The 27927-nt window shown below is 36.0% G+C and overlaps 1 protein-coding gene across 10 annotated transcripts; it reads left to right on the top strand.

Annotated features, from left to right (window-relative positions):
* Nucleotides 1-20: 20 nt before the first annotated feature.
* PNISR (PNN interacting serine and arginine rich protein) lies at nucleotides 21-27909 on the top strand. 10 transcript variants are annotated; one of them, XM_025381511.1, is made up of 14 exons: nucleotides 24-151; nucleotides 8879-8958; nucleotides 10172-10349; nucleotides 11226-11344; nucleotides 13221-13409; nucleotides 14980-15203; nucleotides 16616-16787; nucleotides 17690-17880; nucleotides 19785-19922; nucleotides 21267-21366; nucleotides 22084-22137; nucleotides 23254-23424; nucleotides 24330-25416; nucleotides 25649-27312. In XM_025381511.1, exons 4-14 carry the CDS (start codon nucleotides 11257-11259, stop codon nucleotides 25677-25679), a joined length of 2445 nt encoding a protein of 814 aa, XP_025237296.1. In that variant the 5' UTR covers nucleotides 24-151; nucleotides 8879-8958; nucleotides 10172-10349; nucleotides 11226-11256; the 3' UTR covers nucleotides 25680-27312. The 10 variants fall into 10 exon arrangements, with proteins under 10 accessions (XP_025237295.1, XP_025237293.1, XP_025237298.1 ...); XM_025381510.1 differs by lacking the exon at nucleotides 10172-10349 and having other exon boundaries at nucleotides 21-151; nucleotides 11230-11344; nucleotides 25649-27906; XM_025381508.1 differs by lacking the exon at nucleotides 10172-10349 and having other exon boundaries at nucleotides 21-151; nucleotides 25649-27906.
* Nucleotides 27910-27927: the final 18 nt, after the last annotated feature.

Below are 27927 nucleotides of genomic sequence, written 5' to 3'. Positions count from 1 at the left end.
TCAGATGACGAACGGATGTTATTATTCTTTACTTCCGGGTGAGACAAATCGGGCGCCATCTTGTCTTGTTCCCGAAGAAGTAGAAGCATCGAAAGCGTTGGAGAGGTATTACCGGAACGGCGGCGACAAGGGTGTTCCCGAACTAGAGTAGGTAAGTGATGGAGAACAATTACACGTGGGCACTTGCCGGACCATTACAACCCTCTTAGTGTCTGTGGCGACGGTAGCGTAACTTAAAATAGGCTACGTACGCTGCTTGGCGCGACCGCTGGAACCTCATTCCTTTAAAGCGGTGCAGCCCGCCAGACTTGGTAAATCAGAGCGGTACTTTCGCTGAAAAGGAAATGTCCCTGTTAAAGAGAGTGCTCACGGCCCTATCTTCTAACAGAGTTTTCTCTCGGACGGGAAGAGACTAAAATTGTTGGGTTCCTGACCGGCCGTTAAACACTGCGCGTGCGCAGTGGGAACCCCCTTGTGGGGAGGGGGTTCGGGGGGCGGAGGAGACGGGGGCTCCCGACCTGGAGCTTATACCCTTTGAGGCTCCGACTACGCAGGCGCGGTTCCTTAGTTTGTGTTTTTCGGGTGTTCTTACCTAATGATGGATATTGTATGTGTTAAGCTTCAATAAAGAAACAGATAGTATTCGATAATTCAGTTTTTTACCCTGTGGGGGATGGTATCGTCATCTGAACAAATTAAGCACTAGACAAATTTGTTCGTGGGTTGTTAAATTAACATTCTAGCTTAAGATTTTAATTCAACATTAATCTTTTACATCTTTTTACTTCCTCCTGCCCCCAAATAAAACAAAATAAACTTGGAATTCCTCATTTGAGTGCAGCAGGGCAAAACCAACAGAAACCAAACTACTAAAGATTTGCTTGTGGAAGTTTTTTGCAAAGTGTCAAAGGGCTTATAGAGAAAATGAAACAGTTCTTTAAAGATGTTCTTGAGAGAGGTTTTTTTTTTAACTTACTAAAAGACTTTATGTTTTAGAACAGTTTTTGTTTACGTTGAGCACGTAGGACGTCCCCACTACACACACAGTTTCTCTTATTAATAGATATTAGTATGGTACATTTGTTGCAACTAATGAACTAGTAATGATAAATTATTAACTAAGATCCATAGTTTATTCCTACTTCCTCACATTTTATCTAAAGTCCTTTTTCTGTTCCAGGATCCCAGCTAGGATATTACATTACATTTAGTTGTATATTCTTAGGCTGTATATTCTTGGCTGTGACAGTTTCTCAGGCTTTCTTTGTTTTTGATGACTGTTAAGGGCTGAATTGTGCCCTTCTAAAATTCTTATCTTGAAGTCCCTACCTCAATACCCCAGAACGTGACTGTATTTGGAGAGAGGGTCTTTAAAGAAGATGAGGTTACTAGGGTGGACCTTAACCCAATATATTAATAACTGCTCTCCTTAAGAGAGTAGGACACAGAGGGATGACGATGTGAAGACGTAGGGGGGAAGACAACCATCCACAAGCCAAAGAGAGAGGCCTCAGAATGAAATCAACCCCATAGGTATTAGACTGTACGCCTCCAGAACAGTGAGGAAATAAATTTCTATTGCTTAAGCCACCCAGTCTTTGGTACTTTGTTATGGCAAGCATACCAAATTAATACAGTGACCTTGACATTTTTGAGGAGTATGGGTCAGGTACATTGTAGGGTGCCCTGCTTTTGGAATTTGCCAGACATTTTTCTCATGATTAAAATGGCTTTACGGACTGTGTCAGGAGAAGATCGCAGAGGTAAGATGCCCTTTTCAGCACATGCTATCAAGGATAGATACTATCAAAGTTACTTATCACATTGTTATTGACCTTGATCACCCTTCTGGAGTAGTGTTTGTTAGATTTTCCACTGTATAGTTACTTCCCCCACCCATTTTTGTACTGTTCTCTTTGGAAGGAAGTCATTTTGCAGAGCCCACGCTTACTGAATGGAGAGTTATGCTCTTCTTCAGGGTGGAATATTTACATAATTTATTTGGAATTCTCTGTGGGAGATTTGTCTCTTCCCTGCCATTTATTAGTTAATTTATTTTATCATATCATTATGGGCCTGTGGATGTTTATTACATAACTTGTATTATAATCCAGTACTTCTTTATTTTGTTGCTGAAATTGTTCCAGCTTTGGCCATTGGCAGCTCTTTGAGTTGTCTACTGTTCTCCTTTGATGTGCTCCTATCAATTTTTTTTTTTTTAGCACTTTATTACTTTCTGGCAGTATACATGCTCCAGACTCATCTTTTACATTTCCTGTCGCAGTCCTAGAATCAGCTATTTATTTAAGGATCCCTGATTCCTTTTTTTGAAGAACGGTATTAAAACCAAGTTCTAGTGCCTAGGTGTGCTCATTGCTACTAGGATGTCATTTTGGGCTCTCTCTCTACATTTATTTTTAAATTATTGGTATTTGGGAGGGGGTTATTTATAACCAACTATCCAATTCTGCAAAGTTTTTTTTGTTTTGTTTTTGAGACAGAGTGTCACTCTGTTGCTCAGGCTGGAGTGCAGTGGTGGCACAGTCTTGGCTCACTGCAACCCCCGCCTCCTGGGTTCAAGTGATTGTCCTGCCTCAGCCTGCTAAGTAGCCGGGACTACAGGCATGCCCCACCATGCCCGGCTAATTTTTGTATTTTCAGTAGAGTGGAGGTTTCGCCATGTTGGCCAGGCTGCTCTTGAACTCCTGTCCTCAAGTGATCCACCCACCTTGGCCTCCCAAAGTGCTGGGTGTACAGGCATGAGCTGCCATCCTTGGCCTCCACTTTAAAAAATATGTCTTTTGAGCTACAAGCTGCAAATATTTCAGTATATACTAAAATGCGTGTCACTTAAAAGTAGCAAAAATTCTGTTTTCCATATTTCAAATGATTACAAGATTAAGCTTTACCAGTGCCATTTCCACCTAATCTGAATTAAACAAATAAATTCTTTTTTGACTTTGAGGTCAGTCAACTCATATGTGAGACTGAAATGTCAGGGGCGAAGAGAATTTTTGTATTTTCTGGCTTCTCAGCTTTGTGGTTGATTTGAGAAATATTTCATACTATGCATCAAATGATAGATGTGTTTCTGTAGCTCTCTGATTTTGTAGTTGATGCTCAAGGACTTTAAAATACCACATTTTAATTCTCATCCATCTCTTTCACAGTCTTTGAGTGACTTTTGTAAATATTAATGATTGTCACTTTGGCCACGCAGGGTGGCTCATGCTTGTAGTCCCAGCACTTTGGGAGGCCGAGGAGGATGGATCATTGAGGCCAGAAGTTCGAGGATAGCCTGGGCAACGTGGCGAAACTCCATCCCTACTAAAAATACAAACATTATCCTGGCGCGGTGTCGTGCACCTGTAGTCTCAGCTACTCGGGAGGCTGAGGCATGAGAATTGCTTGAACCTGGGAGGTGGAGGTTGCCATAAGCTGAGATCACGCTGCTGCATTCCAGCCTGAGCAACAGAGTGAGACTGTCTCAAAAATAAATAAGTGATTGTTATTTAAACAAGTCGTTTTAGGACCGCAAAGCAATGAAGTTCTAATACAGATCCATTTAAGAAGAGGATAAAATAGATGATGGCCATTTCTGGTTGTATTAGTTTTCTAGGGATACTGTAGCAAATTATCACAAACTGGCTGGTTTCAAACAGTAGAAATTTATTCTTCCACAGTTCGGAAGGCTAACAGTGTAAAACTGAGCTTTTGGTAGGGCCATGCTCTCTAATGGCTTTGTGGGGGATTCTTGTCTTTTCCTAGCTTTTGGTAGTTCTTGTCAATCCTTGATGTTCCTTGGCTTTTAGAGCCATCTACTCCAATCTGTACCACTGTGGTCATGTTACATTGTCCCTGTAAGTGTCTATGTTTCTTTTTTAATAAGGTCCCCCCTAATCAAATGTGAACTCATTGTAATTTGAATACATCTGCAAAGACCCTATTTCCAAATAAGGACATATTCACAAGTATCAGGAGTTAGGACTTCGGTGTATCTGTTGGACGGGGACACAGTTCATTCCATAACACTGGTGATAGCTATCACTCGATTTTTTTTGCAGCAGTGTGTGATGGTTTTGATGATCTGATACAAACCTTGGTTTTCATCTTTCTGTTCTTCCCAGACCCCATTTGTTTTCCAAGGAAATAGCAGTTAACTTTACTCCATAAAGGGAAATAACTCTTAGGAAAGTCTTGCAGCCTTGCCCATCACTAATCAGATTTCTCCGAACTTGAAAACTCAAGCCTAACAAACTTTAAAATTAAATCTAAAGGAAGAGTGAATAAATTGGTATCAATTTTTGATGTTATAAAATCACAGTAGCAGTATTGGAATGTCATTTTCATGGTTGAACATTAATGTATTTACTTGCTAATATTTCAGTGAATTATAAATATTTAACCACTTAATATGGACAAAACATTATGGAGAATTTAAATTATTATAAAATGTTTTCTCTTCCCTAAAGAAGATTCTTGTTTGAGCCAAGACAAAAACATGAAAATTTAATGTAGACCCTCTATAAAAAGTATTGTATATCATCTTTAACTTATTAAATGGAAGCTTTCAAACAGTGGAAAAGAACAGGGTAGCAAATGCCCATCTTTAAATTATCAGCATTTTCCAAATCACTTTTAAACCAACTTGTAAATGTCATTTTTAATGGTACAAGGTTATGTTATTTCGTTAAACCATAGTGAAATTTTAAAATATGTATCCATTGATTACTGTGTGTTGTGCCGTGTATTCCTTCTGTTTTCTAGGTTTTGCGTTTGTTAGATTTGTTAGTAGTGAAGATGAAGGAAGAAAGAGTAGCGTTCCTGAATCCTTGCCATAAAATCACTTGTAATCTTACTCTTTAATTAAAAAATAGTTAATGAAACTCCTTATCAAGCATTGTGCTATGTGCTGAAACATATATAAAAGTTTAAGTATTTCCTAGTTTTATACCAAGTCTTTACTACAATCTGTCCCTTGTCTACAAAATTTTAACGTAAGTCCACATTTCGTTTTCATGACCAGAGTTACCTGTTTTGGATAAGATTATCAAAATTTGCTCTAAATCCTGTAAGAAAATGAGACAGAGGACATTTGCCCAATGCATGAAAAATGATGCCGCTTGAGGCCTTTTCTTTTTAAGAATGCAGTTATGGGCCTGGTGCAGTGGCTCACGCCTGTAATCCCAGCACTTTGGGAGACCGAGGCGGGCGGATCACAAGGTCAGGAGATTGAGGACCATCCTGGCTAACACGGTGAAACCCTGTCTCCACTGAACATAAAAAATTAGCTGGGCATGGTAGCGGGCACCTGTAGTCCCAGCTATTCGGGAGGCTGGGCCTGGGAGGCAGAGCTTGCAGTGAGCCGCGATCACGCCACTGTACTCCAGCCTGGGCGAAAGAGCAAGACTCCGCCTTGGGAAAAAAAAAATGCAGTTATGTAGAGAAAATTACTAAATTACAAAATCATCTCAAAACTGTTAAGCTCTAGGAACTGGAAATAGGAATCAGATAATTTTAATCTTTATTTTATATCTTTCTGTATTCTTTGAATTAGTTTATTCTGTGAATATATATTTTTAGAAAAAATACAGATTTTTTAAAGATATAAAGAACCAAATGAAGCTAATGAACACAGTCCATAATGACTAGTACAGGCAGTAAAAATTACACAAACTTCTTCAACTGTGAGACATTGGGCAAATGTCCTCTGTCTCATTTTCTTACAGGATTTAGAGTAAATTTTGATAATCTTATCCAAAACAGGTAACTCTGGTCATGAAAATGAAATTTGGACTTAATATTAAAATTTTGTAGAAAAGGGACAGATTGTAGTCCCTTTTTTTGCACTTAATGCAGTTTGTACAGTAATACATATCGGTATGTAGAAGTAGAAATCTACCTTATTCATTTTAATGACTGAATAGGAATTTACTGTATGGCTCACTCTGATTTAACTTGCCTTTAATTTCATGTCACTGAAACCAGGTGTTTACTGTTACACAATATGCTGCTGATTTTTGAATTATGGTATGAATATTCACATTCATGGTTTAGGACCCTGCAGTGGAATTGCTGGGTCAGAGGGATGCGCACATACAGTTCTGTTAAGATGCCGTAATGGCAAATTGTCTTTTTTTTTTTTTTTTTTCTGAGGCGGAGTCCTGCTCTGGTCCCCAGGCTGGAGTGCAGTGGTGCGATCTCGGCTCACTGCTACTTCCACCTCCCGAATTCAAGTGATTCTCCTACCTCAGCCTCCCGAGTAGCTGGGACTACAGACCCATGCCACCATGCCCAGCTAATTTTTTTGTGTTTTTAGTAGAGACGGGTTTCACCATGTTAACCAGGCTGGTCCTGAACTCCTGACCTCAGGTAATCCACCCGCCTCGGCCTTCCGAAGTGCTAGGATTACAGGCGTGAGCCACCGTGCCCAGCCGGTAAATTGTCTTTTAAAAGACTAACCATTTGGTGTTCCACCTATGCCCTCATCCAGTAGTCATCCTCTATAACTAAATCAAGTTTCTCAACTCCAGACTTAATTAAAGCACTTTAATAAAGAGCCCCTAACTTCTAACTTCCTTAACTTACCATCACCTTCTTTACTGTTTTTTTATTCTGCTCTGCTTTTCCCAATTTCACATCTTTTTTCTATTTTTCTCAGCTTAAGTGTCCCAAACATTGTATTGCTTGAATAGTAGCTTCCATTAAAACTTTGGGGAAGAACAGCTTCTAAAAATATAGCAAAAGTAGAAATGGCTGTTTTAAACATACAGAAAAATAATTATAAGTGATACAAATCAAACTTTTGAAAATATGCAAATTAAAACCTCTGTGCATAGGAAAACTTTTTTTTTTTTTTTTTTTAAATAAAAGCTTTAGCCGGGTGCAGTGGTAACACCTATAATCCCAGCACTTTGGGAGGCCAAGAGGGGCAGATCATTTGAGGTCAGAAGTTTGAGACCAGCTTGACCTACATAGTGAAACCCCGTCTCTACTAAAATACAAAAATTAGCCAGGCTTGGTGGTGGGCACTTGTAATCCCAGCTACTCAGGAGGCTGAGGCGGGAGAATCGCTTGAACCCAGGAGGTGGAGGTTGCAGTGAGCCCAGATCACGCCACTGCACTCCAGCCTGGGTGACAGAGCAAGACTCCCTTTCAAAAAAAATAATAATAATAATTATAACAATAAAAGCTTCAACCTATGAAATAGGAAGACAAATTTAGACTAAAGAATTCTTTCAAAGATAAGGTGAAACCTCTGTAAGTTTTAGATTTGCTTCTGGAGAAGAAATGGAGTTGAGCAGAAGTGGATTGGCTTGATGACACTTTTTGTTTTTTGAGACGGTGTTTCTCTCTTGTTGCCCAGGCTGGAGTGCAATGGCAGGATCTCAGCTCACTGCAACCTCCGCCTCCCAGATTCAAGCAATTCTCCTGTCTCAGCCTCCTAAGTAGCTGGGATTACAGGCACCCACGACCACGCCTGGCTAATTTTTGTGGTTTTTAGTAGAGACAAGGTTTCACCATGTTGGCTAGGCTGGTCCTGAACACCTGACCTCAGGTAATCCACCCGCCTTGGCCTCCCAAAGTGCTGGGATTACATGCGTGAGCTACTGCGCTTGGCCGATCACCTTTTTTTTTAAACCCCGTAATAGTTGTTAACTTGAAGAGTGCTACCAAAAGTGATGGTGAGAAAGCTCTAGTATTGATATTAATCACCACAAATTGAAACTTCCAATGCTTAGTTTTTATGTGTTTTTTATTTAATCCTCACAATAATCCTTTGGGGTGTAGACATTTAGGTCTTCTGTTTTACAGATTGGAAAACCAAGGGTTAGAGCATAACTTACTCATGTTCACACCACTAACAAACAGATGTAGGTAGGCATCCAGAACCAGAGCCTGTGCTCTGAAGTCTAGGTGACAGGTGGTGACCAGAAAACTTAAAAGGGGAACTAAAAAAGTTGTCCATGACAACCATTAAACATGAGTAAGAACAACCTTTATTTAGAGTAATTTCTGGAAAAGTAAATTTATGGATTGGGAATGATGGTAGGGAGTCATTATACATCATTTTCATCATTTAAATAGTTTTAGTAAGTGCACATTTTCAGTTTCAGTAGGCACTTTATAGAGCTGTTGATAATGTCTATATTATATGGGTTTACAATTTAAGATAGGAAAATTATGCATTGAACTCTGATAAGCTGTTAAAGCGTTGGAAAGCACAGCAAGCTTTTTGATTTTCATAAGTAGAAGTTAACAGCTTCCTCATCATTAGCCTTTAAACAGAAAGTAATAGCTAGACACTGCTTGTTTGTTTAGTGTCTGCTATGTTCAAGATGCTTTCTTGTACCTTATTGAAGATAAAAAGATGAATACGTTTGTCTTTCTGTGAACTGTAAAAGCTGTTGATTGAATAAAAAGGAAACTAAACCATTTCAGGAACAAACTCTTCTCTCCTTGCTAGTGTTAATTTCTAAACATAGAATTCTATAGGAAAATTTAAATTAATACATTTTATTACCTTATTGTATCATCTAAGTTAATAACAGGTGGATGAGATCTTCATTTCAAATGTTTGTTGTTCATTTTTTCTCAATCTCTAAATTGTTTGACATTGTTTTTTATTATGGAGGAATTGTTCAAGTAAATAAAAGATACTTGGAAAGAAATAAGATGTTAAAATGCTTTGCCTCTTCATTTCTGGTGTATCTCTTTTCCTTAACTTTATTATTATAAAATAATTCCCCATTATAAAGTTAATGCAAGGAAAAGTGACTAACTTGGAGATGGTCACACTTATGTTGCATCTCTAGAATTTATTTTAATGCAAATCATGATAATCTATAAGCAGACATCTACTTTTTTTTCCCCCTAGGGCATACATAATCTTGCTGCTATGCTTCGAAGCTGTAGTGTGAATCAACCTAAGTTTTAAACAGAAGGTGAACCTCTGAGGTCAGTTTAAATAGCAGTTGGTGTGTCTTCTTGGTGTTTCCTATTTATTTGTTAACTCTTTTTTTTTTTTTTTTTTTTTAATTTATTTATTATTATTATATTAAGTTGTAGGGTACGTGTGCATAACGTGCAGGTTTGTTACATATGTATACTTGTGCCTTGTTGGTGTGCTGCACCCATCAACTCGTCATTTACATCAGGTATAACTCCCAATGCAATCCCTCCTCCCTCCCCCCTCCCCATGATAGGCCCCGGTGTGTGATGTTCCCCTTCCCGAGTCCAAGTGATCTCATTGTTCAGTTCCCACCTATGAGTGAGAACATGCGGTGTTTGGTTTTCTGTTCTTGTGATAGTTTGCTAAGAATGATGGTTTCCAGCTGCATCCATGTCCCTACAAAGGACACAAACTCATCCTTTTTTATGGCTGCATAGTATTCCATGGTGTATATGTGCCACATTTTCTTGATCCAATCTGTCACTGATGGACATTTGGGTTGATTCCAAGTCTTTGCTATTGTGAATAGTGCTGCAATAAACATACGTGTGCATGTGTCTTTATAGCAGCATAATTTATAATCCTTTGGGTATATACCCAGTAATGGGATGGCTGGGTCATATGGTACATCTAGTTCTAGATCCTTGAGGAATCGCCATACTGTTTTCCATAATGGTTGAACTAGTTTACAATTAAAGTTGTAAGTGAAATTAGTTTTCAAGGGCTCTGATAACCTATTTAACCTTAAAGGGCTCTAAAGGTGTACTTGGGAAACTGGAGAGGACACAAAGAGGAGGAAGAAGGAAACACTGAAGAGGAGTTAGAAAAAGAAATATATTTAACTTGGAACTGATACCCAAACCAGTTGTTGGCCTCATTTGTGCTATCTAGTGCCTATTTTGCCATATTCTAATAATGCTGTTGTAATTGATTAGTGTAACTTGAAGATGGGTACATTTGACTCATAAGGAAATCAAGGTAACAAAAGAAATACACCCCCCATAATCCACAGTGTTTTTCATTTGAGGGATTAGGATCTGCTGCAGACCTGTATGGCATTCTGGGAATGCTGCGAAGACTGGAGTTGGAAACTTTTAAAGGCCTGAATTGTAATCTCCAGTTGTCCTATTAGAGTTAATGTCTCTATTTTATTGTTATCCAACTTGCCTACTTTTTGTGATCCTGCAATACAAAGGCTTGCTTTTATCTTGTTTTTAGCATACAGGAAAGGATCAGTCTAGAAGGATTCATTTAGTAAACATTTATTAAATGCCTGCTATGAGCTAAGCCTTGGGATACAAAAATAAAGAGGAAACCATGCCCTGGTTGTGTGAGTCACTGGTTCTTGAACAGGGTTGTGTATCAGTATTTGATAAAGTACAAAGATATTAGACTTGTAAGACTTGTAAACCTTTTATTAGAAATGTTTTCAGACTAGCTTACAGAAAAGTTGAGCTAGTGTGATGATTCCCCCCCATACCATCTCCTAGATTTAATAGTTATTAACATAAAGTACCTTCCCTCCCATCTTTTCCATGCTATTTATATGTTAAGAAACCAGGTCTTGGAGGCTGTCTTACTTTCTGGATTTATACAGTTTATCTCATTTCTTTATTCTGTAAAATTGCTTTATATTGTAAGTAAAATCCAAAAGCCCAGTTGGACTCAGTTAAATATTTATTATGAGAATTCTTAGTGATTCTGTGAGCATAATAGACACCTAATAATCTGTAGGGGTGGTATTTTGGCAACCTTTGAATTTCTGATTTCTCATCAACTTTTTTTGTAAGGTTTCCTGAATTAATATTTTATTACTTTTGGCAATATGATAGTTTTCTAATTATATTCTGCATTTTTCATTTTTATTAGCTGTAATTACTTATGAGGAAGAATTTTTCTTCCTCAGCTGAAGCTGTTTGGTTACTATCTTAAAGGAATCTTGATTGGGGAGAAATGAAATCACTTTTTTCCTACATTCTTCAAAATAATTGTCCAGAAATTTATATTGTACAAAAAATGGAGTTTTTTTTTTAAGTCTTTTTTGAGCTAAATTCATTGTTATGCTTGCCATCAAATACTGAGACCAGCATTAACATAAAATTTTCTACCTCTCGTTCGGTACCCTAAAAATTCTAGTTGCCTCTGGCAAGCTATTGACAAGAATTTTAGACCTCTGATGAAAAAAATGTATCATCATAAAATAATTTCTGATGTGAGGTTTTAAGATTAAATAACTCACTATAGTTTTTAAACTATGTTTAATTTATTGAAGATAGAAAATCAAGTATATTTTAAAAGAAGGGATGTGGGATCAAGGAGGACAGCCTTGGCAGCAGTGGCCCTTGAACCAGCAACAATGGATGCAGTCATTCCAGCACCAACAGGATCCAAGTAAGGAAACCAATTGAATTTGAAAGGGCGGGGTTGGATATGTGTAAATGGGTAGAAGACACATGATAGGGTTAAGGGATATGGAATTAAGATTGGTGTATTGGACCATTTTATGGTCAGAATTTAATGTTCTCATAAATAGCCTTGCCGTAGCTTATATAGCAGGAAATGGACTTCCCTTTGGAAGACTCTCAAAAGATAGAAAGCTTTTTGATGATTTTACATTTTTTAAACTGATTTAGTCCTTGTTTTTCTAAAGAAAGAGAAAAGCCTAAAATATGTTGCTTATGAAGAACACACTTATGTGAATTCTCTTAAAGTTGTATATCATATTGAACTGGATGGTATGCTATATCATTTTAAAATATTTTTGCTATGGACTATTTCAGGCACACATAGAAAGGTAGAAGAGTATAGGGAGTCCCCCATTTATTACGTAGCTTTAACAATTATTAACTAGTGGCCAATTTTGTTTCATCTGTAAGACCACTTACATTACTGTGCCCTCGCTGGGTTAATCTGATGCTATTTCTTTTTTCAATAGCCATGTATCATTCTGTTATAGGATTGTAACATAATTTAACAAAGCCACTTTTGGATGTTTTATTATTTGTAGCTTTTCACTTTTTAAAACAATTAGCGTAATCTTGTGTACATATCGTTATCCACTTGTCCAATTATTTTCTTATGAAAAGAGCTAGGTTTGTTAAGTCATGGTAATTTCAGATGCACATTGCCACATGTAACCCCATAGGGGTTATGCCAGTGTTTCAAACTGTATGAGAATATCTATTTAATCTTCATTAAAGTAAGATGCAGAAAAACATATCTTATTCTACTTTGTTTACTTTATTAATATTAGATCTTAATGCATTTTTGAGTGGACTTGCAAAATAAAAAGTATTAAAAAGGTCTTGAAATGTTAAATATAGATACTTGGAAGAGAGGTCAGGTGCGGTGGCTCACACCTGTAATCCTAGCACTTTGGGAAGCTGAGGTAGGCAAATTGCTTGAGCTCAGGAGTTTGAGGCCAGCCTGGGCAACATGATGAAACCCCGTCGCTACCAGAAATACAAAAATTAGCCAGGCTCATAACCCGGACTCTACATGGATGGATGGATGGATGGATCATGGATGGATAGATGGGTGGATGGATGGATGGTTGGATGGATGGATGGATGGATGGATGGATGGATAGATAGATAGATAGATAGATAGATAGATAGATAGATAAAAATTTAAAAATTGAAAAAATATATCTTGGGGGAAGAGTGTCTTCAAGATAGTGGGGAAATGAACTTTGAGTAAAGATTGGCTAAGAAGTTGTAACCAGACTACACTAGTCATGTTTTGGCTAGAGAAGGGAGCCTTTCTTAAAGAAGGGCAACCATGAGGAAAAACAGAATTAGGTAGCTGCACTCATCCAAGGCCTATAGGCTCGAATGCAGGCCTGGAAAGATAAATAGGACATGTTGAAGAAAGAAATGATAGCATTAGATTATTTTTGTGGTTTTTTTTTTGTAAAGGTGATGACGTTTAAAAACTCAGTAAAGTAAGATACAGGGGATAAATTTTAAATGAATTAATATTAGAAATGGGTTAAGAGTGTTCTTGTGGAGTTCTTTTCTGAAAGTGTTAAATAGTTATATTATTTTTTAGCCTGAATATGGGTTATTTGTTAAGCACCCTTTCAGACACAGTATGCTTTAATATTTAAGATCTCTCATTTAAAAAATTTTTTTCTAATTTCCCTCATACCCTCTCTGTCTGAAATATTTAAGATCTAAGGAATAATTGAGATGCTTGTTTTACATAGAGGCACTATTCTTTTAGCTCCTACATTCTGAATGTTGAATTCAATGTTAATTTACGTTAGGCCAGATTGACTGGGCTGCATTGGCCCAAGCTTGGATTGCCCAAAGAGAAGCTTCAGGACAACAAAGCATGGTAGAACAACCACCAGGAATGATGCCAAATGGACAAGATATGTCTACAATGGAATCTGGTCCAAACAATCATGGGAATTTCCAAGGGGATTCAAACTTCAACAGAATGTGGCAACCAGGTTTGTTGTTTATGTTTTCACAATTTTAGGACTTTTAAAAAACAAAATGAAGATTATTATTAAATGTTTAAATTTGCTTAATAGTATGACTTCCCGAAATTAATGCTTCTTAAAAAATAGGCAGTTTTCAATTTGATTTGACTTTGACATTTTGTGGTTAAAATTATTCTGTACTCATTCTGCTAGCATTGTGGCACTCAGTTTGATTCATTTCTTGGTTCTTCATTCCTAGGCTGACAGGGGCTGGGAACACTCTGGAAACCTCACTTGGCATCTAGGGAAGAGAGCATTCTTTGTCTCTCTATTGCAACCTCTGGCCTTTTCAGAAGCAGCACTGGCAGAGTAAAACATGTCTAGCCTCTAATTAAAGAAAAATTGTGTCACTGTGTGACAAATTAGTCTGTCAAATATACTCTGCCCCGACCATCCGCCTACCTTTTTCTTCCCTTTTTTTTCAGATAGTGATCTTTCATAAGTTTTTGTGTGTTTTACTTTTTTGTTTGTTTTATTTCACAGTATGATATAGATTTCTTGATGCTAATTCAGTCTTCCATGGCTTGTGTTATTCTTTTTTAATAGTCACTTGAAACTATGGAGGAATTAGCCTCACATTTGGGTATGCTGATGGTGAAGTCATAACCTCCTTTCCCTATTAATACTTTTTGTTTCTCCTTATAAGAATGGAGACCTCAGTTGAGACCAGCCTGGGCAACATAGCAAGGCCCTGTCTCTACAAAAAAAAAAAAAAAAAAAAACTTAATAATTAGCCAGGCATAGAGGCGCGTGCCTGTAGTCCCAGCTACTCAGGAGGCTGAGGTGGGAGGATTGCTTGAGCCTAGGAGATTGAGACTGCAGTGAGCTGTGATCACGCCACTGCACTCCAGCGTGGGTGACAGAATGAGTCCCTCATTTAAAATGAAAAATATGAGAATTCAGATTACTTTTAAAAATATAAATATTTTAGTCTTTGATACTGTGAGGTAGTTCGTTTCTAGCTTTCTTGAAAATGAAATTTCCCCACATTTGAAAATGCTTTCGTTCCTACGTTTAAGTTCTTAAATGACTCCCCCTGGCATCCCTAACCCTTAGTTTCACTCTACTTTGTGACCCCGGGCAAGTGGTTTACCTCTGTGTGCCTCAATTTTCCCTCCCGAAATTGGCAAAAATAATACCTGATTTCTCCCTACCTCACAGGGATGTTGTGAGGATAAATGTGTTCGTGTAAGAAAGAAATTATATAAAACCTCAAGGTATTATTTTTGTGGTGTTGTTACTAAACAAAAATATAAAAATTCAACAAAAATAGTGCTTTGGATTTTGGTACATTTGTTAAAAATAACGTTGGGCATTTGGTTAGGATATGAATTAGAGTGGAATTAGCTCATTTTGAATTACATATGACAGTTTAGTTTATTGCTTATTTTTAAGACAAAAGGAGTTTGACCAAGAAGTCATAAGTTGTTTTTTAAATCTGTATGTTTACTGAAAAATCTTTCTTGAGATCTTAAAATTTTGTGTTGATTTTGTTATAACCCCCTGTTGAATGTTTTTATGCCTAAATCTTAAATAGAATGGGGAATGCATCAGCAACCCCCACACCCCCCTCCAGATCAGCCATGGATGCCACCAACACCAGGCCCAATGGACATTGTTCCTCCTTCTGAAGACAGCAACAGTCAGGACAGTGGGGAATTTGCCCCTGACAACAGGCATATATTTAACCAGAACAATCACAACTTTGGTGGACCACCCGATAATTTTGCAGTGGGGCCAGTGAACCAGTTTGACTATCAGGTGAAAGATATTTTGTTGCTTTAATATTGTAGATGTGCACGTAATCCATTCTTTGGAAGTGTCTCATCAAGAATACCTAAGATACGTGTTTCACTTTTCAGACTTGTGTAAATAAGCACATTCTGTCTCAGAAAAGTTATCAATTTTTGAGTATTAAAATAGTTAGAATTTGTTTTCTGATTTTCTTACTTCATTAGGAAAATGGTATAAAAGATCATTAGGGAAAATTTTTGAAAAAAATGTGTAAGTGCAATAGCTACATGATGTTTTGTTTTCTAATTTATATTTCAAAATGGTATATTTAAATGTTAAAGACTAGAAAATGCACACTAATTGAATATAGCTTATGGTTAAGACATGAATAAAACACATCAACATAGATCATTTTCCTAAGTGTAATTCCTTGTGCTATGTAGAATTATGACTGTTTTTCTAGTGTCATTTTTTTTTTCCATTCTGACATGACATGTTAATGGAATTGTATATAATTTCCTCTGTAGCATCTAATTCATTCCTAGGGACATAGAACTCTGTGGGGAATAGTGTCATATGCTGGGCTTTATTTACTTTATTCCCTCTGCCAGGTTCTACCCTTAAATTATAGTGCTAGTTGTCATTTTGAAGTAACTGACTGCAATTATTAACTTATAAACTGCTATCATAATTTAAAATTTTGAAAGAAAAATCATTATTTTGTGAATTCTAAGGTAGATTTGATAATGGACATATAATATTCACCTTGAGATGGTAATCCTCTCGTTAATAAATATTCAGATATTTGTTGTATACTTGGTATACAGATAAAACAGTTTTTATCTTGTTTGAAGAAATGTAATGGCAGGGAACATCTGCTTACCCTACTTTTGTGTGGTAGATCCCATGTAAACAAGACAAAGAGCTGTATTGGCAGCTGGCCTAGAAAAGCCTCTGAAAATAGCAAAATTGCAGAAAATATTTAATGATTCGGTAACTTCTATCTTTGCTTATAAATGAATATATCTGCAAGATTATAGAAACACCTTAAATTGTTTAGTTCACTTTTTGTTCACTGTAAGTAGGGTGTTGAAATTGACAAAAATGTCTAGGTAAAGAAAAATTAGTATCTATTTGATGTCTTAGTGTTGGTAGGATTAGCTTGTAAATGGATTTGGAATGAAAAATTTCATATACTTCTTCAAAGTAGCTTATCAGGTGGCTTTTAGAAGCCTCTTTGCATTTACATAGCCAGAAAATCTTAAGAAAAGTAAGCCTAGGTTCTTGGGACTATAGAAGTATCGGTGGATATTAGAGCCATGGAATTCTTGGATGTGCTGCACACATGGATTTCTACTGTCCCAGTTCATAACACACGTGTGTCCCAGAGAGTATATTGTATTAATTTGAAGAAAAAATAAACTGCAATACTCTTTCAGCATGGGGCTGCTTTTGGTCCACCGCAAGGTGGATTTCATCCTCCTTATTGGCAACCAGGACCTCCAGGACCTCCAGCACCTCCCCAGAATCGAAGAGAAAGGCCATCATCATTCAGGGATCGGCAGCGTTCACCTATTGCACTTCCTGTGAAGCAGGAGCCTCCACAAATTGGTAGCTATTTAATTAGTTTAGTGGACCACAATTGGCATGACTTTTTTTTATCATTTTATAAAAGGGATGTCTTATTTTATTAAAATTGTTCAAGTATCTCTGATGTGTTAGGAATTGACACTTTATTTTTTGTGGTCATAAAGCTTAAATTCACAAAAATGATACTGGGCTAAAATATTAAAAGGTTTAAATAATTTTCTTTAAATCTTTACATTAAATTCCAGATTTTGTGATGAAGTGCAAATTTATGCTAGCCATATCATTTTGATATTTTCTTCACTGTGGGCATTTCAGTACATTATGCAGATACATGAGCCCTTCTCCTTTTAAACCTAATTGTTCAGTCTCTGTCCACTCTCAGTTCATCTGATGCACTGCTGTCAGATTAATTTTCCTCTGCTTATTTCACTTCCCCTAAGTGTTCTGGCAGAAAATTTCAATTTTTAAATACCATTTTAGAGCCAGCCTATTTCAAGTGACAAATACATATTTATGCCACTTTATATCCGGAAAGTTCTAAATCGTTCAGTATTTAATGAACAGGAGCATTTATTAATAAATCTTTATTTTTTACATTTTAGAAAGAGTCTAACTTTACAGCTTTTTTAACTTACTAGCAAATCACTTAATTTTTTCGAGTCTCAGTTTCCTCACCTGTGGAAGTAAGTGGAGTAATAGTAGTGATCTCTGAGGGCTTTTGTAAGGATTAAATTAGATGATGGTTTAACATGCTTTCATGGTGTCCTGGCAGATTGTAAGCACTAGAGCAGTGTTCCCTACTGTTATTAAAAGTGATGGCATTTAAGAAAACCTGATATTTAATGGGATATTTTTTAAATTTACTCACAAGTTTGTAGAAATGTTTTACTTAATTGACTTGTGTATATTCCCATGTGAAACAGACGCAGTAAAACGCAGGACTCTTCCAGCTTGGATCCGTGAAGGCCTTGAAAAAATGGAACGTGAAAAGCAGAAGAAATTGGAGAAAGAAAGAATGGAACAACAACGTTCACAATTGTCCAAAAAAGAAAAAAAGGCCACAGAAGATGCTGAAGGAGGGGATGGCCCTCGTTTACCTCAGAGAAGTAAATTTGTAAGTAGAATCCCCAACAGGAAATGCCATGTGATAATCTTGTTTGTGTGAAAACTTTACTGAAATAGATATTTTATTTTAGTCTATAGGAAAGTATTAGAGTGATGTTCCTAAGATTACGTTCATTAAGTGTATTGAGGATTATGTTTTTATATATGTGTTACTGAAGATACAGTAAGGAGAAAATGGAAAACAAGTTTATAAACATTTCATTCCAGAGAGCTGGCTAAATCTTGATAAACAATCTGTATTCGTTCATGATGGTACAGGTGACACCCTAGTGGTAGATTATAAAACAAATCTACCTTAAAATAGTAATAGAGAAATATAATCTCCCTCTTTTGAACATTTAAACATATACCTGAGAATGTAATAATTTTTATTGTTTTTGACATGAGCACTGGAAGTATAACAACATTTTAAAGTCTTTAAATCATCAGTTAGATGGCTTGAGTGGTTTAGGAACTTTTTTATTCAGCAGGTATGATAGCCACAGCACTGGCCAGTATGCAACTCAGAAAATTGGTCTGTCTTCCACGGCCATTTTGTGGTTTAGAAATAAGTCTCAAGAAGAGCAGAATAACTAGATTTTGGCAGGCTTTAGTTTCGCTTAAATTCCGTAAATTACTTTTATTTTCCCCAAAAGACATATACCAAATCTGTGTTTCTCTTCTAGATGTTAATTAACAAAAATAAGAAACAACAGAAAACCACTGTTGAAGCTTATTCTTTTTGTCTTTTTAGGCAGTTGGGGGATCAGGGCCTCACTCTGTTGCCCAGGCTGGAGAGCAGTTGCACAATCATAGCTCACTGTAGCCTTGAACTCCTGGACTCAATCAGTCCTCTCAACTCAGCCTTCCAAGTGCATAGCTAGGACTACAGGTGCACACCACCACTCCCACCTAATTTTTGTATTTTTTGTAGAGATGGGGTTTCACCGTGTTGCCCAGACTGGTCTTCAACTCCTGGCTTCAAGTGATTCTCCCACCTTGGCCCCCCAAAGTGCTAGGATTACAGACATGAGGCACTCTGCCCACTCATTTTTTTAAAAAAAATCCTTACATGAAATAGTGGTGTTCCAAATTTTTTTAAGCATCAAAAATTTGTTTGGAAATTATCCTTCCTCTTTCCTCCCAAATGCCTGTGGGATTGTGTTACATATATTTTTCCCCTGGTTCAGGTAGTCTTTCCACAGTAGTATCTAGGTGGTCATCTTGTCTTTTACATACTAGGATTATTAAAAGTGACTGGGGACACTTCTCTGACAAGGGAAAGAGTCACATGCTATCTGGATCTTGAAACCTAAAACCATTCAAAGACAGGAGACAAACTGCCGGCATTTGTTTAATCTGAAGTAGACCTTGTTTTTATCTTTTCATTATGGAGCTAAAAAGAAGCAAGTTTTACTGAGTTTCAGGGCCAGCTGAGAACTTGGCCCTGAAAAATGTGATTAGAGATTTTTCATTTTAAGTTGTGCAACTTTAGATAAATAGCTTAAATATATAGCTGTAAAAGTTATACTGAATAATATGTCTATGGTCCATTTATCCAAAGTTCTATAAGCCTCTCAGGCCCATTATATGTAATAGATAATAATTAAATCAGTCTCTGGGCATTATGTTTTTCTGGGTATTTATAAAATAAGTTTAAAATTGACTAAGGGAAAAAGAAAATTGAAAAAATAATTTATTTTCCTAAGCCATCTTGTAATCTTACATTTTTCCCAGGTTATGCTTTTTAAATTATCAAATGAAATCTGTAATAAATATAATTTAAATAGCAATTTCACTCATATTTCTGCTTCATAGGCTTTTTAGTTTGGGGTTTAAGATTTTCTGTATGTAAGATAAGGATTTTACATTATACACATGAATTTGGACTACCATACTATTATTTTTTTATAGGATAGTGATGAGGAAGAAGAAGACACTGAAAATGTTGAGGCTGCAAGTAGTGGGAAAGTCACCAGAAGTCCATCCCCAGTTCCTCAAGAAGATCATAGTGACCCTGAGATGACTGAAGAGGAGAAAGAGTATCAAATGGTAGAATGTTAAAGTTCTTACTATGTACACGGATTTATTTTGTTTGCAATTTTTTTTTTGGAGACAATATTAGAGGAAAAAATAGAAACTAGAACTGCTGACCAGTATTATTAATTGAAGAGAAGCTCCTTTTAACTTAAAACAATTATAGAAACTTTCATTAATAGGGACTTTTGGACTTTTTTAAATGTTTTGATTTCAGGCTGGGGTAATCCTAGTACTTCACGGGGGGCCAAGGCAGGGGGATTGCTTGAGTCCAGGAGTTCAAGACCAATCTGGGCACTATAGTGAGACCTTGTCTCTACAAAAAATTAGCCAGGCATAGTGAGGTGCACCTGTAGTCCCAGCAACTCAGGAGGTGGTGGGAGGATTGTTTGAGCCTGGGAAGCGGAGGTTGCAGTGAGCTGAGGTGGTGCCACTGTATTCCATCCTGGGTGACAGAGTGAGACCCTGTCTTAGAAAAAAAGAAAAAAGTGTTTTGAATTCAGTGTCTCTACTATACAGATACATTCATAATATTTTTTTCTTTGATCCATATGATTTTGGAATTTTTTTTTTTTCTTTTGGAGACGGAGTCTCGCTCTGTTGCCCAGGCTAGAGTGCAATGGTGGGATCTCGGCAAACTGCAACCTCTGCTTCCTGGGTTCAAGCAGTTCTCCTGCCTCAGCCTCCCAAGTAGTTGGGATTACAGGTGCCCACCACCATGCCCGACTAATTTTTTGTATTTTTTTAGTAGAGACAGGGTTTCGCCGTGTTGTTCAGGCTGGTCTCAAACACCTGACCCCAGGTGATCTGCCCACCTCGGCCTCCCAAAGTGCTGGGATTAGGGATTACAGGCGTTAGCCATTGCACCCAGGGTAGAATTTTTTTGAAGTTTTGATGTTAACAGAAAAAGATTCAGGATACTTTATACCTTGGAATGGCTGCTCTGATGTCTAAAAATATTTTATAAATTGGCTTTGTGGCTGGGCATGGTGGCTCACGCCTGTAATCCCAGCACTTTGGGAGGCCAAGGCAGGCAGATCACTTGAGATCAGGAGTTTAAGACCAGCCTGGCCAACATGGTGAAACCCCATCTCTACTGAAAATACAAAAATTAGCTGGGTGTGGTGGTGCACACCTGCAGTTCCAGCCACTTGGGAGACTGAGGCAAGAGAATCGCTTGAACCCAGGAGGTGGGGGCTGCAATGAGCCAATATCACGCCATTATGATCCAACCTGGGCAACAGAGTGAGACTCTGTCTGGAAAAAAAAAAAATGACTTTGTATTTTAATATTTTTGAAGATGTCACACTATTGGTAGCTATAATCATTAGAAATACTGTATAAAATGTTTTTTTTTAGATGTTGCTGACAAAAATGCTCCTGACAGAAATTCTACTGGATGTCACAGATGAAGAAATTTATTACATAGCCAAAGATGCACACCGCAAAGCAACGAAAGGTATATTTTGGTGTTTTTGATTTTGCTTTTCCTGGGGTATTTTGGTTCTGATGACTATTTTGGACTTTTTTTGTTGTCCTTGTTGGATTTCTACCAGATATTTGAATATTCTCTTGCATGTTTTAACTCTTAAAGATTAGATATGTAGACACCATATTAAAGCTATACAAATATTTTTATTTTATCTGACCTACATGAGTACAAATTAGCAGTCATGCTGTTGTCCTCTAAAATGTATTGTGGAAAATTCCTGATGTTCAGTTTATTTCACCTGATTTTTTTTATAGATAACATGGCATTGTATGACTTCTGATACAGTTTATTTTGACTAATGAATTTTGAATTATCAACCTTCAGTTTTTAGTTTACCAGTTATCTCTTACAGAAGCAAGTGATTCCCTACCCCTATATTTTAGTAACACCTTAAAAAATGTATTGAAAACAAAAATTAAAGTTACATGTCATAATCTCAGAAATAGACATACAGATATACTTGTCAACATTTTTTCTCATTATAAACCAATTTCAGCTCACATCAGAGTTATAATTTCAAAGCCAGACATGATACTGGTTTAAAATGAATGTTATGTTTTTAATGTTTCTTCTCTCCCCAAAAAGCAGCAATAGTAGTAGATTTAACAATACCATAGACTCATGACTATGAAATCGTGGCTATTTGTGTTAACATGTTGTTCCTGTTGTTGATGTGATACAAAGCTCCTGCAAAACAGCTGGCACAGTCCAGTGCACTGGCTTCCCTCACTGGACTCGGTAAGTGTTTTCCATATTTGTGAAAGGGCCTAAAGGGAAAAATCACACATACATTGTCTCTCTACGTGTTCTGTTTTGAAACTGTATTAGTCCTACTCAGTTTATAAAAACCTAGGTCTTAGGGTTATGTCATCCTGTCTAAAAAGGTTTGCCTATATTTTTGACTGACTCATTCACAGTGAGAAATTTATAAATGTGATGGTTAATTCATAGTTTATTGGGGCAAGTTATATTGGAAGATTTCCTTATTGCTCCAATATATGCATTTTATATATATATATATAATTATGAACACCTATAGTTTGTACTTGATAATTCATAATTTAGCCATGATAATATCTAAGCTCACTTTCAGAATTATTGCATACATGCCTTAGGGAAGAACCTATCCACTAATGTTTTTAATAACTTACATAGATTGTGTTGTGGCAAGTCAAGTTTTAATATAGAGGAAAGGGTTTATCTTATAGTAAAACAGTAGTGATGTGTTCATAATTTACTATTTGCATGGTATATTATCAAGGCTGTAAAAGCCTGAATTTGCCTTTTCCACATCTTCATTTCAAATTAATTTTTGTGAGGACGCAGAGAAGTGGGTAGAACCAAATGCCCATGTGGTTTTTGTTATGATTATTTATATCATTTCAGGGTGGGGAGTAGTTTCAGCACCATAATATTTCTGTACCAGGGAGATTATAGTATTCTAATTTTTTCAGGGAAAAATTGCTTAGCTCTAGGGATTTCTAAGCTTTGAACAATAAAAGTTAGTTTTAGAAATACTTTCAGGGTCATGATTAAGCCTTAGTGTGGCTTTGTTACTGCCCTGTTAAGTAGTTTTGTTGGTTAGTATGGACAGTACAGCAAACCCATTATGATTCCTTTACAGTGAGAAAGATATGAAATAGTCCAGAAAGAATAAGATATTAAGTAACCTTTGCCTGAAGGTTCTGTGAACTCCTTAAGCATTTGAATGTATACTTCTCCCCACCCCGAATAAGCATATTCTTCTGGGAAAAGGCAATGAAAAAAGAAATGAGCTTTCTTCTCAGACCTTGAAAAGTTTTTAGTGCATAGTATAACTTTTTTCATATGATAGACTGAGCTTTATGCACACAGGTGGACTGGGTGGTTATGGATCAGGAGACAGCGAAGATGAGAGGAGTGACAGAGGCTCTGAGTCATCTGACACTGATGATGAAGAATTACGGCATCGAATCCGGCAAAAACAGGAAGCTTTTTGGAGAAAAGAAAAAGAACAGCAGCTATTACATGATAAACAGATGGAAGGTGTAGTATACCTTTTAGACTTAATTTTGGTCCAGTTTTGTATTTCTTTTTATTTTTTAACCAACCTAAAAATATCAAAGGATAAAATAAAGGCTATATTATAAATAACATGTGATATAACTGAAACTAAAGTAGAATTTTTGTTTGGTTGTTTTAGGAGCCATTCATTGCAGTGGCTATAAGCCAAGCTATTTAGGGTATTTTTATTTCTTGTTAAAATTCTTGAAATGAAAAAGATTACTTTTGAAATGGGAAAAATATATTTGTAAGACTATTGAAAAGTAATTTGTAGCTAGGATATATAAGGATAATAGAGAACCTAGAAGTTTTTTACTTAAGATACTTTACATAATAGGAATAACAAAAGAGAAAATTTACTTAGAATTTCTTCTTTGAAAAATCTAAGAAAGGTAATTAAGAGTTAGCAGCTAAGACTTCCCTATAAACCACTTATATTTACCTTTAAAATTTTGCTTTAGTTGGACAAAAGGGAAGTCTTTTCCTACTTGCCTCACACGCACCTCTACATCTTGATACTGTATTTTGCTACACTGTCCAGCAGGGTAACTTAACTAACTACAAGCTATAGAGGACTTGAAATGTGGCTAGGCATATGTTGTAGGTATAAATTACATGCTAGATTTCAAAAGCTTTACTTGAAAACAGAATTTTAAAAAATTTATTATGTGTTGAAATGATAATATTTTTGGTATATTAGGTTATTTTAGTTGTTTCTTCTTACTTTTTTAATGTGGTTACTAAAAAATTTTGAATTGCTTATATGGCTTGCATTGTAATTCTATTGAAAGTGGTGTTCTGTTGTTGCAGTCTGGTAGCTTGACATTTGGTAGTATGAGAATTTTACATTCACATTTTCTTAGTGTTTTTGTCTTTTTCTGTTTCAGAAGAAAAGCAACAGACAGAAAGGGTTACAAAAGAGATGAATGAATTTATCCATAAAGAGCAAAATAGTTTATCACTACTAGAAGCAAGAGAAGCAGACGGTGATGTGGTTAATGAAAAGAAGAGAACTCCAAATGAAACCACATCAGTTTTAGAACCAAAAAAAGAGCATAAAGAAAAAGAAAAACAAGGAAGGAGTAGGTCGGGAAGTTCTAGTAGTGGTAGTTCCAGTAGCAATAGCAGAACTAGTAGTACTAGTAGTACTGTCTCTAGCTCTTCATACAGTTCTAGCTCAGGTAGTAGTCGTACTTCTTCTCGGTCTTCTTCTCCTAAAAGGAAAAAGAGACACAGTAGGAGTAGATCTCCAACAATCAAAGCTAGACGTAGCAGGAGTAGAAGCTACTCTCGCAGAATTAAAATAGAGAGCAATAGGGCTAGGGTAAAGATTAGAGATAGGAGGAGATCTAATAGAAATAGCATTGAAAGAGAAAGACGACGAAATCGGAGTCCTTCTCGAGAGAGACGTAGAAGTAGAAGTCGCTCAAGGGATAGACGAACCAATCGTGCCAGTCGCAGTAGGAGTCGAGATAGGCGTAAAATTGATGATCAACGTGGAAATCTTAGTGGGAACAGTCATAAGCATAAAGGTGAGGCTAAAGAACAAGAGAGGAAAAAGGAGAGGAGTCGAAGTATAGATAAAGATAGGAAAAAGAAAGACAAAGAAAGGGAACGTGAACAGGATAAAAGAAAAGAGAAACAAAAAAGGGAAGAAAAAGATTTTAAGTTCAGTAGTCAGGATGATAGATTAAAAAGGAAACGAGAAAGTGAAAGAACATTCTCTAGGAGTGGTTCTATATCTGTTAAAATCATAAGACATGATTCTAGACAAGATAGTAAGAAAAGTACTACCAAAGATAGTAAAAAACATTCAGGCTCTGATTCTAGTGGAAGGAGCAGTTCTGAGTCTCCAGGAAGTAGCAAAGAAAAGAAGGCTAAGAAGCCTAAACATAGTCGATCGCGATCCATGGAGAAATCTCAAAGGTCTGGTAAGAAGGCAAGCCGCAAACACAAGTCTAAGTCCCGATCAAGGTAGTATACTTTTTAAAGTATTTTGTCTGATTTTTTTAAAAAATTGACTGAATTTATTCAAAGTTGAAAGTGTCCTTTCTCTCTCTCTTTAATAAACTCAGTTTGGTACTTGATAAATAATCATAGTCTTAAATGTTAGAAATCCTATATAATATTATTTATTTAAAATTGCAGATTTTTAGTTTAAAATACATTTTTATTTTTAAATTTTGTCTTTTCCCTTTTTTTTCAGATCAACAACCCCTCCCCGTCGTAAACGCTGAGGAATGATGTGGCAAGAATGCCATGATGTTGTTTAAAAAAATTCCATGAGTTTTAAGGGCTTGTCTCATTATAGAGGCACATTGTGGCTGTGTAGGTGAAACCAGAATCTTTTTTTTTTTTAATCTGTAAATAGGTGTACTTTTTCCAATGCTGCTCCAAGTTACTTAATAGGATTTCTTTGTATTACATTTTTTTCAAAAAATATAGTGCATAATAAGACTATAAACATGCCATTCTCTTTCAGCTGTAATGTTCTTAAAATTATTCTTGAATGTACTGTGATGTCAATAAAGCTCTTTAGTTCATTTTTGTTAAACTCTTGCACCTTAATTTTATGGTTTTAATCTAAGGAACGTACTTTTATCAAAAGGCAGCTGGAATTTTGTATAACAGGTTTTAAAGGTACCTTCTCTCACCTCCCCCAAAGAAAATGGTTTTTACTTAATAGTTTGTCAAAGTTTGTAAATTGTACCCATGGACTTTTGTCAGATTCCAACTTTAAGGCTATGAAAGAGGGCTAGAAATAGACCTTTACTTTTCATTTGGAAGTATTTGACAACTTTCTAAACTTTTCTTCCTATTTTGGGGATTTTCAAGTAATATATTCTCTGTGTATAACGTGTGGTTCACTCCTGTAAAATGAAATTGCTGGAATCAATCAAGCCAGTGCACCAGTAGAGTTATTTGTAAGGAACGATTGTGTTTGACACTAATAGTCAAGTCTGGAACTATATTCTACAGTCACTTCTGTTTTAGAAGCATTTTGAAACACTTTTTGGGGTTATGGAAATAAGACTCATGATTCAATATATTTATTTATATTTTTAAAGTATAATATGACCTCAAATTAATGGAGGAATGCTGTATTATGCAGGTTTGTGTCAATTTCATGACATTAAAATTGTCTGATTTTGTCCGTTTCTTAAAATTATGATTAGTGAGTGGTCTAACAGTTTAAGGCATTGATAACTTACGAGTAGAATGGGGCTCTCAAAGCATTTTAACTCAGTTGCTTTCAGGGTCCTTTTTTTTTTTTATGTAATCACTTATTCAGTGATAAATGAATCTCTGAAAACAAATGCTTTTACATTTTAATTTTAAAAGAAAACAGGTGCAGGCCACAGAAAAGTTTTAAAGTATGCCTTCTTACCAGCAATAGTTAATTTTAAAAATCATGCCAGATTTTTGCCAAGATCAGTGTTTCCTCAACATGAAGATAGAAATAGATTTGTATAGTGTGCTCTTGTACCTCTACATAGGTTATTATATAATTTTGAGCAGTTATACATTTATCTAAAGGAAATAAATCAACTGTGAATAAATGCATGTTTACCAAAATGGCTGTTTACAGTGCATTTAGTTCTGATATTTATAAAGGTGACATTTCACAGAATAACTTTAAAATAGTTTGGAATTCTATATAGTCTAGACATCAATCACATCTGGAGACAAAATAAAGGAAAATGTGCAATATTTTTTATGTAGGCGAGCTAACACAGTGTACCTAATTACAGAATTATCTGATTAATTTGTAATAGATAAGTTGTATAACATTTTCATATCTTAAAATGTTTTTTAGATCAATCTTGAAGTGAAATATTATTTTCAAAATAAAATTCTACAGAAAAATTCTGTTGGCTATGATATGCACATTTTTGGGCAAGATATGAACTAGAGCCAAAAGTAGTATTTGACAGTTTTATTTACTCTGCCGTAATTTGCAAGCTTATCAGTTAAATCTGTAGTTTTTTTAAAAGCCGTCATGACATTTGTGATTATTAGTACATAAATCAGTGTTATAATTTGATATTTGGGTTTTTCAGACTTTTAGTGCCAGATTTAGAGAATTCATTATTTTCTTGACATGCGATATAGTATTTACCTTGAGTGGTAAGGTTTTATAAGGTAGGGTTTTCATGATTTAGGATGTGAATGCAAAAACTTACATAAAAGTTAGATGTATAGTTTGGTTATGAAATATTTTCTAAAATAACACCACCAGAAAATTAACAGATTAAATTTTTGAGACAATCCTTGGTCTGGATTGGTTAATGAAAATGTCTTCTTTAAGAGGTTCTATTAAAAAAATATTTCTAGTGTGTTAGTTGTAATTGTTTTTGTGGAGTGGGGGTAAACCACACCATTAAGGGAATAAAATGTAATTTGAAAGAGGTGATTATAAGATTTGTTTCAGGCCCCAAAATATAAATAAAAATTGGTGTGGAATCTCATTAGTGTATATGTTTT

The sequence above is a fragment of the Theropithecus gelada genome, chromosome 4 (genome assembly GCF_003255815.1).
Source record: "Theropithecus gelada isolate Dixy chromosome 4, Tgel_1.0, whole genome shotgun sequence".
Lineage (NCBI taxonomy): Eukaryota > Metazoa > Chordata > Mammalia > Primates > Cercopithecidae > Theropithecus > Theropithecus gelada.
The sequence above is the reverse complement of the archived record's forward strand: the minus strand, read 5'-3'. Positions and strand labels throughout refer to the sequence as shown.